This window comes from Equus asinus, chromosome 9, assembly GCF_041296235.1.
Source record: "Equus asinus isolate D_3611 breed Donkey chromosome 9, EquAss-T2T_v2, whole genome shotgun sequence".
Taxonomy (NCBI): Eukaryota; Metazoa; Chordata; class Mammalia; order Perissodactyla; family Equidae; genus Equus; species Equus asinus.
The window spans coordinates 50205416-50227174 of NC_091798.1; the positions used below are offsets into that span (position 1 = coordinate 50205416).

General features: G+C 39.4%; 1 protein-coding gene across 1 annotated transcript in view; it reads right to left on the reverse strand.

Annotated features, from left to right (window-relative positions):
• Positions 1-453: 453 nt before the first annotated feature.
• PRRC1 (proline rich coiled-coil 1) overlaps positions 454-21759 on the reverse strand; it is a 45404-nt gene continuing 24098 nt past the window's right edge. The window contains exons 8-9 of the mRNA XM_014859527.3: positions 14810-14912; positions 454-4100 (exon numbers count right to left, since the gene is read on the reverse strand). Of these exons, the coding sequence (XP_014715013.1) occupies positions 3891-4100; positions 14810-14912 (313 nt within the window). The 3' untranslated portion in view covers positions 454-3890. The remainder of the gene's footprint in view (positions 4101-14809; positions 14913-21759) is intronic.

Below are 21759 nucleotides of genomic sequence, written 5' to 3' on the forward strand. Positions count from 1 at the left end.
CAGCATGGCTTGCCAAGTGGTTCCATGTCTGCACCTGGGATCCGAACCGGCGATCCCCGGGCTGTGGAAGCAGAATGTGTGAACTTAACCACTGCACTACTGGGCTGGCCCCTATTTATTTATTTCTAAAGATGACATTTGTGGAGGTCAAGGGTGAATTAAACTCAGCACTCCAGAGGTCTCCTCATGAACACAGGCCTCAACACTTCTTGCCTGTCACCTCTGTTTCCAGTGCCTCCTCTCCCCTAAATATTCTGACTTCTTTAACCTTGAAGTCAGCAATTCTGGTATATTTGAATGCTATAGTTTCACTTGAAAGATGATGTTTAAAGGTGCTGTTCCCTACGAATTCTTGACAACTAGTAGTCAGTTTAGACAACAAAGGAATATGAATCCTTTTAATCTATTAATATGAATCAACATTTAAAAAAATCACTATATACCTTGGAGAAATAAGTTGAGGTATTATTTATTTATGACATATTTACATACTTACAAAATTGGTTTTATCCAATACATCATCCTGCACAGTATCTTAAAAATGAAAACCATATACGGGAGTAAAAATCCAAGTTTCTTAATAATTTATGCATAACCCAACATCTTTTAGAACATAGAATATTTATCAGTTTGGCTTCAAAGAACAACTCCAGTTTAGAATTTTTTCTAGCCAAAAAGAAAGTAAATTCAATAACATATTAAAGTAATTTAGTTGACCCTGAGTATATCACTAATTTGCATAACTTTTAATAGATGTACACATTGTTTTCATCTGTACTCTTATCTACTTATCCTTACTATCATACTACCATTTTGTGTATATTCATTCATCTCAATTTTCTACGTCATTAATCCTTGAAAGAGGAACAAAGAAGGGGGAAGAATTAATAAAAGACTCAGAAGAGAAAACCACTAGCACTGTCTAAAGCTTTCCAGCTCCAGAAGTCTGCGGCACAGCTCTAGGTCCAGGCTTACCTGACAAACTTAAGAATGGGGGATCCTGAACTGAATAATCTAAGTACCTTCTTATCAACTGAGGTTGACATTAAATTACTCTTCCTGCATTTTTCATGTTTTTTCACACTATTTAATTTAAAAGGTATACAAGCTTGGGGCTGGCCTGGTGGTGCAGTAGTTCACTTGTTCTGCTTTGGCGGCCCGGGGTTCGCCGGTTCGGATCCTGGGTGCAGATTTCTGCACCGCTTGTCAAGCTATGCTGTGGCAGGCGTCCCACAGTAGACAAAGATGGGCACGAATGGTAGCTAAGGGCCAGTCTTCCTCAGCAAAAAGAGGAGAACTGGCAGCAGCTGTTAGTTCAGGGCTAATCTTGCTCAAAACAAAAAAGTGCACAAGCTTATAAAATTCAATAAATAGTTCCTGGAGCACTTTAGAGGAAAAAAAAATATATCACAAACATGACCAAAACAACAGTGGTAAAGAACTGTGTTAAAGACAGGTTTTCCTAAAAAGCTTGAGGGAGAAGAAAGCAAATAGCTCCCAGTCCAACTCTCCCTAAAGAATGCTAACGTGGGCGTTCTAAGGAAATGAACAGGGAGACAGAAGAACAAGGGGTAGCTTAGGATGACAAGGGCACTATGGCCATAGAATGAGGATCAGCATATCTTATGCCAAAATACCAACATTAAAAGACCGCCTGGCTAAGCTGCTGTGGTGTGTGAGAGATGAGTTCCTTTTCTTGCCCTTTGAACAAAATGGAAATCTAAGGATGAAAAAATACACAAGGGGTTGGTAAGGCTGAGCATGTGGAGTCAGTCATGCTCTGATGCCTTTCAAAGATAACTCTGGGCCAAAACAAGAATCAGAGCGGCCAGAACCAGATGACGTGTTTATCTTTTCCATCTGCCCTTTCCTAATCCTCCTCACCCGCTCACACTGTTCCAGGGAACAGAAGGCTTATCCAAGCACCAGGTGCAGGGAAATTATCTGCCTTCAACCCAGCCACAGGGTAACTGCCACCGCCATCTGAGGATTCTGGGGAAAGTGTAGTGGGATGCGATGTCAGTGTCTGTGATTCTATGAAAACAACCCTCAAAAGCATCGAGTAAGATCTTCAGGACTTAGTGAGATGAAAAGAAAATTAAAATTCAGACATTTTTAGGATCTGTAAAATTTCCCTGTAATAGGAGGGAAAGTAGCAGAAAGATTTTAAGTAGGACATACTTCCCTTCATCTTTAATCATGATTTGTCATCAGGCAAATAAAATATGTCATGATAAAAATACTGTTACAAAAGGGTAGCTTTTGAAAAATAAAAGACAGAAGCAAATGGAGGGGAAAGCCTTCTTTTTCTTATTCATGAAAAATGGAGAAAATATAGATGCAGTATTAATAAATACCAGTAGAGGGGGAAAAAGTATTCTGTCCCTATTATGCCATTGCAACTGGTTACATCTCTTTTCTCTCTCTCATTACTTTTAATGACACAGAAGTGTGAATTTCACTGAACAGTCATTACACAGTGCTTGGAAATTAACATATACCATAGTTGCAAAATTAATACTTATTTTTCTCAGACTCAGGAAAAAAATAGCAAAAATCAAATAAGTATTTGAAGTAATGTTAATACAAAGCAAACATTACATGTAATGGTGACAGGCAGGATAAGAGGCTCAACACCCTTTATAAGACTGTGCTAATTCTTTCACATCTAGAGAACTGTATAAAAGAGTAAATAAAAATTAAATTACATTTATATAAGAAATTATTGTCAAAAAGTTATTTGAATGCATAGAGTTGAAAAGTATAAGACAAGCTATTTAATTTTGATTTGTATAAATTGAAAAGTGGTAAAATATATATTATTGGGGGAGAAAAAAAGCTTTTACACTAGACACAAACATAATGGACTAAACAAACCAGATTGAATACAAAACAGTTTCTTTGAAAACTTTCATAAAAAGTAAAGGCAGAATGGCACTAACTTAGAAAAGCAGTGTTTAAGGCAAACTAAATGAGAAGTAACCTTAACTAAAATAAGAAACATACCATTTCATCAACAACAAAGTAATTCCCTCTCAGATTTCTCTATTACAGTTAGGAAAATAGAGTGGAAGCACAAACAACGGCTGTTGTCAAGTCTTCTTGGAAGCAGCGCATAGTATTATATGAAAATAACACAAATGCTTCTGATTTAAAATATAATTGAATGATTTGCCACTTAGTTGCCATACAGCAATGAAGAATAAAATGTATTACCCTAATGTTCATAGTATAAATCTATGAAATGCCAAAACTTATTTAAACAAAAGTAAAAAGTAGAATTTTTCAGACTGTGTGTACACGACAACCAAAAAGAAAAGGATCAATTCTGTTACTTTGGCCCATGTTAAAAATATGCATAGAAACGCACGCCGTCTCCCACCAAGCGGGTGTCTTCAGGTAGATTGTTGAGCACACCACTCAGCATCAGGCCTAAGATCACGTGCACAGAAAGCTTCAAAGCCTGACAGTGACAAGATTAATCATGAATTAAAAGAAACAATGCTTTTAAAGAATATTCAGTACACATGTTCTTTAATTAACTATGTCTTCTTAAAAAACAATCAAGTACATATAATTAAGTTAAATGTCTTAGCACATGAATTTGCACCTTATAAATTTGGTATATCAAACTGTCCTATAAAAATATTTATATAATTTTTTTTGAGAACTACAGTATATGAAATTATATCATCATAAAAAGGATGTGTTTATTTTCATCTACTGGAATGACACCATGTCTTTCTAAGAAAAAAAAAAACCCCTGCAGCCTAAAGGAAAACCATCAAAACTGCTGGATTCACCGAGGTTATCCCATTTAAGAAGGTACAATCTCTTCTTTACTATCGAGCCCCAAGTGAGGAGCGTCAGCATCCGGGCTCAGTCTTTTCTCACAGGGTCCTGGGCGGCAGGCGCTGTTTATACATGCCCGCTAGTGCCTTCGCTGCACTGTGGATCATCTGTCGACGAGACATGCCAGTGAAAGTCACGTGCCAATCAGTCTGGCTGACATTTAGTAAACTCTTTTCCAGGACTTCACCCACTGTCACCAAAAGGCCTGACCACCTCAGATTGTAGTCCTGGGGAGTCAGACTTTGAGCCTAGGGAAAAATGAAATTGGTATTATTTATCATACATTAAAAAATATCATTGGAACAGGCTATAAGTGACACTTTAAAGTCTCTATTTTACTTTTAATATAGATTATGACAAACCTTGAGAAACAGTTATACTGCCAACTGTATGAAGTTACAAAGCTACGAAAGAGTCACAGCAATGCTGCACACGTCTACTTTGTTCAAAATGTCCACAGTAAGCTTGTTTTGTTTTCCACATATAATCTAAGTCTTAATCCAGTGACTCCATCTACCAGAGCTCAGTGTCAGAGGGCTTAAGATCTGCTTCTATATTCAGTGTCACTTCAGGCTAATAATAAGATTAGTGCTAAAAGAGAAATACTGGCTCTTTTTAAAATCATAAAATTCCTACCAGAAAGAGGGATATTACGGCTTCAACCCATTCAGAAAAGAACTGTTCAATTAATTTGTAGAACAGTATCCTGGAAACTTCATTTCCAGGCGAATAAGTTAACACATATCAAATAATGTCGAGGACAGCATGAACCACGGTTACATCCTACCTGACCCAACCTGTATCTGCTCCCAGTCAAATCACTTACTCACCTACACAGAAATGAGAAAACAAATTCACTGCTTGCTATGCAGGAGTGACATGGGTGCTCTGTTTTAGGATGTTAGGTACAGTCCAGAGGAGTATACGTGTGTGTACAATGGATCCATACAGTGATTCCCAAACGCACTATGTATTAACAATCACCTGAGATGCTGTTTTAACAAAACCAGTTTTCTATGTCCCACGTAAGACCACTGAATTGGAAACTCCACAGTAGGTTCCAAGAGAAAAAGTACATTATTAATAAAAGAGCTTCCAAGTAAAGTTGCTGTGAACAGCGCAGCAACCGGGGACCCTGCTCTGAGTCTTCTCTTTCACAACGTACACTGCACTATGTTTCAAGGACGAGAAACAGCAGATACTGTGACCAGGGAACGAGGCAAAGAAAGGCTTACTGAGGATCTGATCAACAACATGGTCTGTCAACTGTTTCTCAGACAAGAAAAAACTGTGTTCCATTTTGCAGAAATTGATGTCCCCATTTTGCAAATGTTGCTATCTTGCAAGGAAACTTACACGTTTACAGCAAGTTCCCTGCAAGTTATTCCAGTACCAAGTGTCCTAGAGTTACCTTAAACTTATTAGCATCTTAAGGTCTCCTCCTCTGGGAGGGTCCCAGCAGCCATTTTCAGATCATGCATCATATGTAAAAGCATGTGTACCTGCCATGCGCGTGCCCTGTACGAACACAGTCGTTACACATAAACCTGGTGTCTTCCGCTCTCTTGCGTATAAAGTTTCCACCAGCACTGAGCTCAGGGAGACAGTGCATTGAGACCTATCCCCCGTGTCCTCCATTGCTCGTGCAAACAATAAACCTTCACCTCACCTACTTCCGCCTTGGCTGTGCTTTTCAGCTCCACACTCACCACGAGACCACCCCACTGAGTTTGGTCACAATACAGATGCACAGATGTATCTAAGGTCCTCAGAGACACAGTAGAGCTGTGCTTCTCAAATGTGACACACACACGAAACACCTGAGGATCTTGTAAAGCTGCAGATCGTGATTCAGTGGCTCCGGGATAGGGCCCGAGAGCCGGCATTTGTAGCAAGTTTCCAGGTGATGCTTATGCTGCTAGGCCTAGGATCATCCTTTAGAGAAACAAGGTACTCAACATCATCAGCAAAAATCCAGAATAGCAGCGTTTTTAACGGGAAGGAGGGGACACGCAGGGGTCATTTTTATTTAACAAGCATAAATTGTGTGAACTTTTGTCCACATTTTCACTAACATATATGCTGATTACAATTCGCTAAAGGGCTAATTTCTATTCCTTTAAATAAAAAATTCCAACAATAAAGAGGCAAAGAATTAAACACCTCAAGATGGATAAAAAGCAACAAAGGAGGAGAGCTGAATAGCAGGAATAAAAAGAAGGCATCTCAATACACTTTTGCATCTTCTTAATTTTGAACTTCATGACAAGAAAATAAAACAATCACAACAGAAAAAAAGGCAAAGTAAAAAGCAAATGACACCCTCAGAATACCACTCTTCAGAGATAACCACATTAACAATTTGTTGTATATCTTTCCAGGCCTTTTTTTCCCTATTTACATACATTTTAAAGTATATATATGTGTGTGTATACATATGTGTATATATGGACCATACCAGAGGCAGTTTTATTTTTACTTAGCAATATGTCATAAATTTTGCTATTAGTATATATACTTTTGTTTTATTAATGTATAGTTTTGATGCTTTGTTCTTTGAGCATGTCTATTTCTTTCCAATATACATTCCTAAAAATAAAATAAAAATTATTCTTTTGCAATGCTCAGACATCTAGCACAAAAACGTTTGGTCAGGGGCCAGCCTGGTGGTATAGTGGTTAAGGTCACGTGCTCTGCTTCCTTGGCCTGGGGTTCATGGGTTCAGGTCCCAGACGCAGACTTACACACTGCTCATCATGCCATGCTGAGGCAGTGTCTCACATACAAAACATAGAGGAAGACTGCCACAGATGTTAGCTGAGGGCCAATCTTCTTCACCAAAAAAAAAAAAAAAAAGGTTTGGTCAGCAAACTTTTTCTGAAAAGGGCCAGACAGTAAATATTGTAGGCTTGTGGGCCAGTCTCTCTTGCAACTAGTCAATTCTGCTGCTTAATACAGAAGCAGCTGTAAACAATATGTAACCAATATATTAAAAAACGAGCACAGGTGTGTCCCAATAACACTTCATTACCAAAACAGGCTGTGGGCAATTTTTTTGCTGTCCTCTAATTTTGAGCAATGTTAAAGAGTGGCAGTGACAGAAGCATCCTTATAATTACAAGGTTTCTAATGTTTTATCATTAGGTCTGATTGCTTTCATTTTCTAGTACACACATACCCTTCTAATCCTAATTAGCTAAGAGTTATCAGGATGGTTGTTAATTCCAGCAAATACTTTTCAACTCTACTGAAATCCTTTTTCTCCTTTAATCTGTTCACGTATTGAACTACGTAAACTGGTTTCCTATAGTTTGAACCCTTTGGCCATTCCTGGGACAAATGCTTCCTGGTCAGAATATAATACTTGTGATTTGTGATTTATAATAAGGAATACATATTTCATCTTCATCCCCAGTTTCTAGCACACAGCTCTCAAAACCGTTGGAATTTCCTAAGCAATAAAGAGCAATAAACGTCTTTTGTTATGTTAATGAGGTGTCTTTGGAAAGCCCTTAGGAAACCTAAGGATGGGGGCTGATTGCCAGGGGAGCCAACCACAAGATTAGAGGGCTGGAACTTTCTGTTCCCCCCTCCCACCTCAACTCTGGTGGGGGGGAGAATGGCTTCAGTTGGGAGAAGAGAGGTTGACTCAATCACCAGTGGCCAATGATTTAATCAACCATGCCTATGCAATGAGGCCTCCATAAAAACCCAAAAGAAGGGGTTTTGGAGAGCTTTCAGGTTGGTGAACATGTGGCAATTTGGGGAGAGTGGTGTGCTCTGGGAGGGCATGGAAACTCCGTACCCTTTCCCCATACCGTGCCCTATGCAGCTCTTCCATCTGGCTGTTCCTTAGTTATATTCTTTCATAATAAACCAGTAATCTAGTGAGTAAATGGGTTTCCTGAGGAGGGGGTTATTAGAACCAATCTACGGCTAGTAGGTCAGAAGCAGAGGTGTCATAATCTGGACTTGAGACTGGCATCTGAAAGCAGGGAGTAGTCTTGTAGGACGGAGTCCTCAACCTGTGAGATCTGACATCTCCAGGTAGCTAGTGTCAGAACTGAGCTGAACTGCAGGACACCCAGCTGGTGTCCTAGAATTGCTTGGTGATATTAGAACTGGGTCAAAAACCTGAATAATTGGTGTCAGAGTTGGTACTTGCTAGAAGGGCCCTGACTCATGGAAACATGTAGTTTGGGAAGAGAAAGATGGAAGGGTGGGGGATGAAGAACCTTTGATTCCTGGGTGGCCACATGGTCACTTGTGGTGTGGAACAGTGGCTGTGCTGCGCTCAGTTACTGAAGGTAAAATTTACCAATGGCATCTGAAGATGGTTCCAACTCTTCAGGAGTTGGTCACTGGATGCATAAGGAAATCCAAATTAATAAGGAAAAGGCAAAATATTCAATCTCTTGGTTACTGCTACCTGTAACAGCTAGAGTAGAAGTAAAAGAGAACGCAGGATCCAGCCTTGATACCAGATCATCCTCAGATTTCAGTGAGTCTGCATTTTGGCCACTAGCCTCAAAGTTGCCCCCTAAGGTAAGAATTATGCAGGGACAACAGAAAGGACCTTTAAGATCTCTGGTCACCAAGAAGGCTGTCAACTTGGAGGGAAGACAAAACCAGGAAAGTACTGAAAGTAGAAGGTATAGTGTGAAGAAATTGTCTCATTCTGTGGATGGGTATCATCAGCTTCCCGAGGAACCTTTACTAAAATGGATTATGAGACTGATTCAGGAGCTGTGTCTTTGGTTTTGAATGCTGCAGAAGGAAAAGCATGTTTGGGTTGATAGACCACACACACAGTTCACTGTGGAACAATCACACATGGCTATATGGGATCCAAACAGGGGGTTATTCCTAAGGAACAACTGGCGTGGTGGACTGCATAAAAGCCATTTACCCTGAGAAGAAGGGGGACTGTCACCCCTTATAAATGCCAAATGGAACAACCCAGATGAAGCAGCTGATACGCTTCATAGACAAGCCATGTGGGACTGGCTTTATGATGACCAGGATACTCACCTGCTCAAGATGCCTGCTATGCTGTGGTTCAGGGGGTCCCTTTCACATGGGCACCTCATATAACCCTACTGTTGCAAAACTGAAAAATAGTTCGGGAAGCCTTATCAAATTTGCTATCTCAGCTGCCCCTCATGGGCCTTATTTCTAATAAAAACATTAGGTTAATTAACGAGAGACTGGGAAGAAGCCCATGGGACAGTCAAGAGACTCTTCCCCACAAGGTGGAAAATTTTAAACAGTTATTAAGAAATAAGGTGAATAAAGTAAATTCTGTTAAGAATGAAATAAAGAGGAATCAGAAAGGGGAGAGCGACGGGACCCGGCCCAGCAGGGTGGAAATCTTCAGCCGGTTATTAAGAAATGGGATAAATAACATGGACATTGAGGGGGTTAAAACAAAGGTTTTAGTACAGGACTACCAAAGGTTGGGTGTGCCAAAGGGCCCCCTGCAGGTCTCCCAACATTAAAGGGCCCCAAACAAGTCAGATCTATTTACCCATTTGGAGGAATTTAAGTCAGAAGGTACAGATTACACTGAGACACCTGACCAGCAACCAAATGGGGAAGTGGTTACACAGATTAACCAAGAGAAAGACTGACAGAAGGGCCCAGGTCCCCTGGCTTGACCCCTACTTGGGGACCCAAAGACTCTGCACAAGAGTGGGTAAAATGGTCAGGGGGTGGAGAAGAGAAGTTTTCAGGACTCCTTGACAACAGGAGTCCGTTGAGCTGTGCCAACAAAGCCTATGGGTCAAGTCCTGACTCCTGCTCCAACTGGATTGAAAGCAAGTAAAAATGTAATGGCTGATAGGATTAGGAAAGTTCAAGGTTTCAGCAGGTATTATGTAAAGAAGTTCTGTCTCTTTTACCTGGATGTTTTATGGCAATGGGTATGATGTCTGGCTGGGGAACACGTCCCTACCTAATACGGTAAACCCAAAACCTGTACATGAAGTTCTAACGGAGGCTACAGTTAGGAACATAAGAGTTGATGGAATTACAGTAAAAGCTTGGAGAACTGCAACATCTGAACAAGCTTTAGGTGAAGTGGTTGTTTTTTTATACCTGGTTGTATTTGGGGGATGGACACTCTATCTTATTGGGGAACATTTCCCCTACCTACTATTGCAGAACAGCAGGGATGTAATTCTGCCCTTCAAGCATTACTAACTTGACACGCTAAATTGGAACCAGTAAGATTGCCTGAGCCCACTGAGTGTGGAATAGAAGCTGGGGTGCTAGCTGGTAGGGACAAATTCTCTGTGCCATAGCCCCATGTGGAGCACAGACTGAGGCTTACGGAAAAATCTGACTACCTCCCAGTGACGACTACTGGGACCTTGGATCAGAGAATTCCCATTTGAGGGGCATTTACTACCTAGTTATCACACACTATTAACTGAAGTTATTCCTGTGACTGAAGGACATAAAATGACCTTGAAACATGAAATACCCAAAATGTCTAGGATGATGTTGGAGAAATGCCCTAATGGGCATGGGAGTGCCCAGAGGAGCTCCTTAATAATACGGAAACGATTTACACAGGATCACGCAGCTTGGGGAATGCAAGGAAGGAGGAAGCACTCATGAGCAGGGAGCCTTTTCTCCCCTCGGACTGACTTTCGAGCCACGTGAGGAGCTGTCGGAACAGACTGCCACGTGGACAGTGTCCTATGAACAGCTCTCAACTGAACAACAAAGAGCTGCTTGGTGTATGGATAACAGTTCCATGGTGAACGGACATCTTATTTGGAAGGTGACCACACCGACTGAAGAAGGTAAAAACAAATCAGCCCAGTAGGCTGAACTACATGCTGTTTTCCCAGTAGCAATGAAGGAATTAAACAGTGGGAAAATCCCTCATGTGTCGTTTTTCATTGACTCATGGTAATGGCCAATGGCCTGGCTATATAATAAGGCAAGAGGGCAATGGAAACCTGGCTTATTAAAAAGATGCCCATATGGGGCAGAGCCCTGTGAAAATCACTATGAGAATTTGAGATGCATTAAAGTAGGACATGGTGATGCCCATCAGAAGAACTCCCTTCCAGGTCTGGAAGGTGATTGGAACTGACAAGCAGATATCCCCATGTGCTCCCTTTGGATGGCCACCCGGGTCCATGCAATGAGTGAACCTGGAAGTACTGCAGAGTGCAGAGATGGGCTGAATCTAGACATATTCCTTTTGCACCCTCTGAGGCCCAAAATGCCAATAAGAACTGTCTGCCAATAGAGAGAGACTGCAAATGGCTATGTGGCAGATTCCCTGATGGGAGGGCCATGAACATAGCTGACAAGGGAGACTGACGCTGGTAACACCAGGGAGCTACAAATGGGTCTTGACAGGACTAGACACTGACTCCAGACTGGACTTTTCTTAGCCAGTGGTAGATGCAAATGCTCAGAGAGCTATAAAAGAACCGGAACAGAAGACAGTGCACCAATTTGGACAGCTGAGCATTATTTCTTCAGAGCAAGGAAGACACTGTGCAGCCCATGTCCAACAAGGGGCAGAGAGATATCCTCCTCAGGAGTGTGTGTTCACACTCTATATGAGTGGGACTAAAGGAGCACCTGCACTGGATAAATTCGTGTCTTTTCTGGTGGATCTGGGGAAGAAGGGGTTGGGGAGGATGGGGGTATGACTATGCAATTCTTGCCAAGGGAGGAGGACACTAGGACGCTGGTGTAATCACTTCTGATTTTCCCCTATCTGATGTAGTGGGTGTATGACCAGAGTTGCAAATACAAGTGCAGGAAACAGCGATGATTCCTAAGCAAGAAACTGTAACTAGGTTTTTAACTTTTATGTTAAAATTCCTAAGGGCCTATGGGGCAGGATGTGCCTTCACTCCATTTGGCAAAATTGGGGCTCACAGTGAATGTGGCTATATTGCGGCTGGTAAAGATAGCCCACTAGCTCTGTGCCCATGCAACCTTACCTTATCTGAATAGAAGAGGACGGAAGGGGAGGCACTTGCTGGACTAGTGTTGCTGCCTGCAATCTAGACCAGCACAGTGGCTCAACCTAATGTCCCATCCAAAGGTAGAGAAGTTTGGGTATAAATGAAGAAAAAGAAAAATAGTAACTATGGGTAAAGGAATGAATAAATGGTTATGTAATGAAGGAAATGGATTATTACAGTAATACTACAAGAGGCTCAGAGCAAGAGATGATGTCTCTTAGCCTGAATATACCAGATGCCTGAAAGGGTGAAGCCATACATTGCTTACACCACTCTGCTTCTGGAACCTGACAAGAGCAAATGGAAGCCTGCAAACTTGAGTGGCCTAGCTCTGAGACACTTTCATAGGATATGATGATGGACTGGTTAGTTATTAATGACTGAATGGGATTCTAGTAATGTGCCAACATCTTTTGACCTTTATGATTGTTTTGCTATAAAGGATGCATGTTTGAAGACCAGGGAGTGGAGTGTGATATTGTGATTTATAAGAAATATGTATTTGGTCTTCGACCTCAGTTTCCAGGACACAGCACCTAAAATCCTTGGAATTTCCTAAGTGATAAGAGCAATAAAGGTGTCTTTGTTATGTTAATGACATGTCTTCAGAAAAGCTTTGAGGTAACTTAAAGATGGGGCTGTTTGCCACATTAACCAACCCCAAGATGAGAGGGTTGGAACTTTCAGTTCCTCCCCTACCCCCCCAACTCCAGAGAGAGGCTGGAGGTTGAACCAGTCACCAACTGCCAATGATTTAATCACTCATGCCTATGTAATGAAGCCTCCATAAAAACCCACAAGGACACGCTTGGTGGAGAGCTTTTGGGTTGGTGAACATATTTAGATTTGGGGAGAGTGGTGAGTTTGGAGAGGGCATGGAAAATCCACACCCTCTCCCCATACCTTGCACTATGCAGCTCTTCCATCTGGCGGTGGAATCAGTTATAGTCTTTTACAATAAACCTGTCATCTAGTGAGTTAAGTGGGTTTCCTGAGTTCTACGAGCTGCTCTAGCAAATTAACTGAATCCAAGGAGAGGGTCATGGGAATCTAATTTATAGCCAGTTTGTCAGAAGTGTACAGTAACAACCTGGACTTGCAATTAGTGTCTGAAGTGGTGGTTGGGGGGGAGTCTTGTGAAACTGAGCCCTTAACTCCAAGAGATCTGACACTATCTCTGGGAAGATAGTGTCAGAACTGAGTTGACTTGTATGACCCCAGATGGTATTGAAGAAGTGCTTGGTGGCGTGGGGAGAAACCCTCCCTACTGGAATTGGTTCCAGAACCTTTTTTAATGTTCTAATACATTTCAGAATTTTATTTATTAAGTTTACCAATGATTCTGACATTTAGTTCTTAAGTGACACTGTATTATAATTTTTGTGATGTTAGGTGACAGGCTAGTCTCACAGAATGAAATGGCAAACTTTCTACCTCTATTTTTGATACTCTACAGAGCATGAGAATTATGTTCTTTGAATACTTTGTAGACCTCACTTATAACACCATTAGAACTCACTGATATTTTTGGGGCTAGATGAAATTCTTCCAGTCTAACGCTTCATTGAGGTAATTAGGTTGAATCATATGAAACTGCCAATATTTGACTGTTTTTGACTTCAAAGACAGCAACTTTGTACAGTTCAACCTAATACTCATTCTTGACTGGCATATAAGTATGCACAGTATTTGCTTACAATCTTTAAACTCTCTAATACAAAGGTGATTTAATGTCACCATCTAAAAAATGTTTTCTTCAACTTCTGAAAGAAATTATGATAAAAACTATGGTATAATTACAAGATTCAATAAAATTTCAAAGTTCCAAGCATCAGTTCTTAGTCCCGGCCAGCCCCATGGCCAAGTGGTTAAGTTGGTGCACTGCGCTTCAGCGGCCCGGGGTTCACAGGTTTAGATCCTGGATGCAGACCTACACCCCGCTCATCAAGCCATGCTGTGGGGGCATCCCACGTAGAGGAACTAGAATGACCTACAACTAGGATATACAACTATGTACTGAGGCTTTGGGGAGGGAAAAAAAAAATTCTTAGTTCCCATCAAAACTGTAAAGCCCTAAAAGAGGGCCATAGGTTGCTTCCACAGATTCTATGAACATATATGCCAAATTTATGTGCTTGTATACATGTATTTTCTTGGGAGAAAACCCAAAAGCTTTATCAGATTCTCAAATGCCTAAAGTCACAAATAACTTTAAGAGACAGTTTTGAAATGCCATTCAACAATGTATATAAGTACAAATGTGGTAAATTTCATGAAACAGAGGAGAGAAAAAAGTCAACAAAATACCATGTAAGAGTACCAAGATTACAATGCATATATATTTACATTCCATTTTGTTCAAGAAAGGATTCAAGGTAACAAAAATATAGAGGGAATCAAATCATTATACATTTATGATTACATTCTTGTGGAAACTCTGTGGATAGGTAAACTATAGTTACATTTTTCAACAAACCTAAAGACACGGACCTTTGATCTAAAGTTTCTGAACTTTTTGCTACATAGGTTTCTACTTGTCACTAAAGATGAACAAACTTAAAGAGGAAGATCGAAACAAAGAAAAAGGAAATGGATGCATCAGAAGAATAAAATGTGAGATAAAATGGAACGTAAATGAAAGGTGAACATAAAACCAGCAGAAGATCTTAGGGTGGTCAACACAACCATAAAAACAAAGAAAAAAATGAGGGAAATAGTGATTAACCATATAATGTATCACCTTTTCAAAGATAGCTAGACAAGCAAAGTGGGGAGGTACTAAAACAAGCTGGAAGGAACAGTGAATTGAAAAGCAAAGAGAAAAGGCTAAAAGGGAAAAGAGTGAAGCAAAATCAAGAATTTATCAGATTTCCAATGAACAATCTGACACAAATTTTTATTTTGAAAACAATATTGCACATTTCTCTGGAGCAGAAAGAAAAAGAGAAGGAGAAGCTGACCTGTTGGACACACTCCAGAGGCACTGGCGTGGCCTGAGTAAACGTTTCTAGATGAATGCCATGGACGGGATCTTCAACTATCAAACAACCAATGTCAAACCACCTGAAAGAGAATATACGAGTCTCAAATTGTTTGTGTGTGCAATAAGTTATAGTGAATAGAGAAAACAAAGCAAAAAACAAGTACTATCATTCAGATAATACACTGGCAGATTTCAAAAAGGAAATGTCCTCCTAATCAATTTTCAAGAGGACAATCCATAAAAGCAGTATCTAAAATTTTCCTGTTGGCTTAATTCCAAGAGGAGAAAAAGAATGGAGAATAACAAAAAAATAACTGAAAATTACCATGTAAAGTTCCTTAGCAAGAAATGCTAAGATGGGGCGTAAGAACGGGAATAGGATTACTCAAATATGCAGCAGATCAATCCGCCCATTTAAACATGCAAATAGTTTGTCATGAGTAATATTCTTAAAATGTCAGTTGCTAAAATATGGGAATTTTTATATTACCATCTCTATCACTAATATGTAGCGAAGTAGCAAAGCTATTAGCAAATTAAAAAATAAGCTCACTTACAGGAAATAATCCTCTCCTCATTCCTGATAAATCTTTCTAGTCACGTTTCCAGAACTATTTACAATGAATCAGTCTTTGAGAACAGCTTCGTGAAATCGAGAAAACTTTCGTCCATTTAAAGATACTTATAAATTATAAAAAGTGATACATTTTAAAATTGACTTAAGTGAAATCATCTGTAAGACCATTAGCATTTTATCTAACCAGAACCATGAAACCAGATGCCCTGAAACTATGAATTTAAATAACAAGAGGATATGGAGCAAGAAAATGTTCAAAGTCTATTTTTTTTAAATATGTAGATCTAATAAAGTGTGATGAAATACAAAATGCATTAGGAAACTCCTATACCTATTCAAAGAAACAACAAAGTAAAATGTAGAATATCTTTGCTGAGTATTAAAATGGCAGTTTGTAATGTCTGTAGTATTCATATCCTAAGACTCTGTTTTAAATTAAGAACATTAAATAATATTCATTGTATTTGGTATACTAATCAATACTGTATTTTGCATGATTTGTGTATAATGTAGGTGGCAGGGCGTAATTGTAGTGACTACGCTGACAGTCGTGGACATCCTGAAAAGCAGGCTCATTGAAGTTGAGAGAAAAGTCTCTTCTGAGACACCAGTGAATACACATTAGAACTCCAGGATCACCTTTGTTCCCTAAAATACTATCATGCTCCCAAACACATCAACCTGTATACCCCATTCTCTTCAACTCAGTATCTAAAACTGCAATCACTGTTATGCCCACCAAAACCTCTTCCATTTCTTTCGCCAGCTGGCTGAGTAAACTCTCAGTTTTTCTCCCTCTCCTTCTTACTGTCTTTCAACTCCATCTCCACTCCCCACCCCAGCGTGGAGGAAGAATGGTAATATCCACTGACCATGTTCAAGGACAGTCACTTCATGGACTTGACCAATCCTATGTGGAAACCACTTTAACTTAAAAAAGGCTTAAGAAGAAGTGTGGTTTCCAAGACATTGAGATTTCATGCAGCTGAAAAAATTTCAAAATAGAATCTCGGGAACTGATGTAGGTATGCCAATTTGTATTTTAACAAAGACAAACATCTACTAACACTAGTCAATTCACAGAAGAAAGGACATTTTTGTGTGTGTGTGTGTGTGTGTGAGGAAGATTGGCCCTGAGCTAACATCTGTTGCCAATCCTCCTCTTTTTGCTTGAGGAAGATTGTTGCTGAGCTAACATCTGTGCCAATCTTCCTCTATTTTGTATGTGGGATGCCACCATAGCATGGCTTGATGAGCAGTGTCTAAGTCTGCGCCCGGGATCTGAACCTGCGAACCCCAGGGTATCGAAGCAGAGCACGTGAACTTATTAACCACTACACGACTGGGCCAGCCCCAGAAAGGACATTTTAAAGACATTTTAGCACATTTAACACATAAACCAAGATTTTAAAACTTAATAGGTTAATCTCTGAATAAGGATGGTTCATATTTACACTGGCATTTTTCCATGTATGGTATACATCATGCTAATTTTTCTCATGTAGCATGAACTGATGCAAACTTCATCACAGACAGGTCTATACTGGCTCTACAATGCTACGGGCTAAACACATTTGGGATTTCTTCTTTCAGCTGACTTGCTCTTCCTGAATTGGTCTTTTTTAGTCTCAGTTATAAGCATGCATTTCCTTGACTTTATCTTCTGTACGTTATTTCCCACAGTAACATTGCAGAGAGAATTAGCCAAAGCAGGAACTATCAAGCGCTTTGGATTCTGGGTTTGCTGTCTATTCTCATGTCCTCCCTCTCTCCTCTTTCTGTGTCTTACTATCACAACCTTTCCATCTTTTCTCCTTCTTAATCCATACTAGAAACCATCAACAGACTTCCTAATACCATTTACTATTCCTAATCTTCCCAATATGCTACTCTTCTGCTCAAAAGGTACTTGGTAGGAAAACTAGCCTAGTTTCCAGGTATGATGGAGCCATTTATGATAGAGGCCAATACTCCCAATGAGAAGCCGGATGAGTTATACAAGTCACATATCCAAATGCATCAAAGAGCTGTAAGAGCAAGTAAGACAGAAAGAATAACATTCTGGACAGGGAGAACCTTTCAAAGATGAGCTGAAGACCTCCAGCTGACCCTGAGTGCAACCCAGCCCTGGCTCAGCTCAGTCTGTGACTAAAGTACACCACACTACCCATTTCCACACACCCCACAACTCTGTTCATTAGAGGAAAGGGTGAACCTTCTCAAGTTCACCTGAAGACTTAGAGTTTCTCATCAACAATGTCTAGCTTCCGAAGTTTACTGGCCATTCAAAGAGAGGGCACCATATCATCTCACCAATAGGAGGCTAAAGGAGACCTACAAATGAACACACTGGAGTTAGTAGACAAGGATTTTAAAATAACTATGACTCATGTAGTCAAGAAAAAAGAGGTAAAGATAGTCAAAACAGATGAAAAGGTCTAGATATTCAATAGATAAACTGAATCTTTTGTTTTTTAAAGTAAGAACTCAACGTATAGGCTTAACAGCAGACTGCACACAGCAGAGCAGGATTACTGACCCTGAAGACGTGAACAGAAAATGCTCAACCTGGAGAAGAGAGGAAGAAAAACCAGTGTGGGGGATGGGAAGAGGGATGACAATGTGAGAAACGTAAAATACTGTCAAAATGTACACAAGCATGTAATTAGAGTCCCAAAAAGAGAAAGGAGAGAAGACGGGCCAGAAGCAAGTTCTGAAGATACAATGGCCACAAATTTTCCAAAATCGATGAACGATATAAACCCAATGAAAGACAGAATCAAGCTCAGTGAATCCACAAAAATTTAAATATAAAAGTGAGCAAACACAGAGACACCTAGGTGTACCACAGTACTGCAAAAATAAAATAACAGAAAAAATCCTAAACGCAGCCAGAGAAAACATTATCTTCATAGAAACAGGAAGATGGATAGCTAATTCTTAATAGAAATGATGGAAGCCGGAAAACAATACATCTTTAAAGTGAAGAAGAAAAGAAATGCCAACCTAGACTTCTATATCCAGCAAAAATATCTTTCAAAAATCAAGGTGAATTAAAAGTGCTTTCAGATGAACAAAAACTGAGAGAATTCATAGCTACAGTCCTCCATTATAATGTAGTACCAAAGGAAGCTCTTTAGGCAGAAGGAAAAACAAAAAATGCAGGACAGAATTCAGAGAGTAAATATAAATGAATATTGACTGCACAGAACAATACTGGTAAGATCTTAGAAGTTTCAAATACATGCAGAATTAAGATACTTGACCACAATACTGTAAAAGGTGGGGGCGGCAGGGAACGGTATTAAAAGCAGTTCCAGTATTATCAAAAGTCATACTTTCTATTGTAACGTAATACATCAAAGAAGGTACAACGTAATCTCTAAGGTAACCATTAAATAGTAAAAGGTTAATAGAGGAGAAAATGAAATAAGAATCATTGGATGGTTACTTGGTGCTTACACAGAAAGTTCAACTTCTCAACCTAGCATTTGAAGCTCTCCACAATCTGTCCCCAAATCACTTCCTGATTTCCTATCCAACAAAAGTTCAGTCAAGCTGATACAATCAGACCCCAGAATACATCTTAAATTATGTTCAAACTTTTCCTCCACTCAGATGTCCTACCTATTCTTTTCCACTTATCCAAATTTTACCTACTCTTCAAAATCCAGTTCAAGTCCCAACTACTCATCAATCTCATCTGACACCACCTCCACACTCAGTTACCTCCACTGACATTGTATATGTTTACTGTCAGGAAAAAATGACATGCCTTCTTATGCAATCATTTAAAACAGTTCATCTGTGTATATATTTTCTCTCCCCATTGGCCTATAATATACCCCTAAAGTTGGAAAACATTTTTTGTATATTATAGCCACAAAGTACTGGGCACAGTGTTATTCAAAACTAAATAAACAAAAAATTAAAAGAAAAACAAAACCACAATGTGGTTACAAAAGAAGGTAGATTTCAACAATTGGAAAGTTATTTCAATATAAATCAATCCAGCACATTAAAAAAGTTTTTTCCCATAAAACCATTTATTAAAAGTACAATGTCCTCAAAAACAATGATGAATAATATTGTCTGGAAGTTATTTCCAAACTAAATAGATAAGAGGTAGTGCCCAGAAGAACTCAAACATAGTGACTACCACCAGGCCCTCTCGCCCATACCTTCCATTACTCTGAATAACTGTGCAAATGATTGTGTTTGTTACTGGTGGTCAATTACATCCAAGCCAATTTACCATTGTATCATCTTATATTTAGTGTTATTGTACTCAGTGGTTATTAACACAATCTTAGAACACAGCTGTTACTACCTGCATTTTCTAATTAAAAAGGAGAAACAAGGGTAGAAACGTGAGCTACACAGTCACATAGTCAGTTAAATGGGACCAGAACACAATTTTCTCTCTGCTTCTAAAATGGGATACATTTTTTATTAGGTATTCAGAGTGAACTCCCCAGACCCAATTATATTTTGCTCCTAAGAGAAACATAACAAGCTTCTTACTGAATAATTATATGCCGACAACTGCTCAACCTAGAAGAAATGGATAAATTCCTAGAAACATACAACCTAAGCCTGAATCAGGAAAAAACAGAAAATCTGAACAGGCTGATTACTAGTAAGGAGATTGGCTCAGTAATTAAAATCTTCCAACAAACATAAGTCCAGGACCAGATGGCTTCACTGGTGAATTCTGCCACACATTTCAAGAAGAATTAACCAATCCTTCTCAAACTCTTTCAAGGAACAGAAGACGTGGGACACTTCTAAATGCATTTTACGAGGCCAGCATTACTCTGATACCAAAACCAGACAAGGATGCCACAGAAAAGAAAATTAAAGGACAATATCCTTGATGAACACATATGCAAAAATCCTTAACAAAATATTAGTAAACCAAATTCAACAATACACTAAAAGGATCATACACCATGATCAAGTGGGATTTATTCCAGGGATGCAGGGATGGTTCAACATCTGCAAATCAATCAACACGATACACCACATTAACAAAATGAAGGATAAAAATCATATGATCATCTCAAGAGATGCAGAAAAAGCATCTGACAAAATTCAATATCCATTATGATAAAAACTCTCAACAAAGTAGGTATAGAGGGAATACACTTCAACACAATAAAGGTCATATACGACAAGCCCAGAGCTAACATCATACTCAACAATAAAACACTAAAAGCTTTCCCTGTAAGATCTGGAACAAGATTAGGACGCCACTTTTATTCAACGTGGTATTGGAAATCTTAGGCAGTTAGGCAAGAAAAAGAAATTAAAGGTATCCAAATTGAAAAGGAAGAAGTAAAACTGTCACTATTTGCAGATGACATATTATAATAGAAAACCCTAACGACTCCAGCAAAAACCTGTTAGAACTAATCAACGAATTCAGCAAAGTTGCAGGATACAAAATCAAGACAAAAAAACCTGCTGCCTTTCTATAAACTAACAACAAACTATCAGAAGGAAATTGAGAAAACGGTTCCATCTACAACTGCATCAAAAAGAATAAAATACTTAGGAATAAATTTAACCAACAAGGTGAAATATTTCCACTCTGAAAACTATTAACACACTGAAGAAAGAAATTGAAGACGACAAAAATAATTGGAAAAATATTCTGTGCTCATGAATTGGAAGAATTAATATTGTAAAAATGTCTATACTAGGGCCTGCCCAGTGGTGCAGCAGTTAACTTCATGCACTCCGCTTTGGTGGCCCAGGGTTCACAGGTTTGGATCCTGAGCCATGAACCTACACACCCCTTATCAAGCCATGCTGTGGCAGGCGTCTCACATACAAAATAGAGGAGGATGGCCATGGATGTTAGCTCAGGGCCAATCTTCCTCAGCAAAAACAGAGGAGGACTGGTGGAGGATGTTAGCTCAGGGCTAATCTTCCTCCAAAAAAAAAAAAGGGTAAAAAATGTCCATACTACCCAAAGCAATCTACAAATTCAATGCAATCCCTATCAAAATTCCAATGGCATTTTTCCCACTGATGTTTCCAAAGACAAACAATCCTAAAATTTGCATGGAACCACAAGACCCAGAAAAGCCAAAGCAAACTTGAGAAAGAAGAACAAAGCTGGAGGCTGCCTGATTTTAAACTGTATTACAAAGCTACAGTAATCAAAACAGTATGGTGTTGGCATAAAAACAGAAATACAGATCAATGGAACAGAATAGAGAGCCCAGAAATAACCAACGCATATACAGTCAATTAATTTACAACAAAGGAGACAAGAATACACAATGGGGAAAAGACAGTCTCTTCAATAAATGGTGTTGGGAAAACTGGACAGCCACATGCAA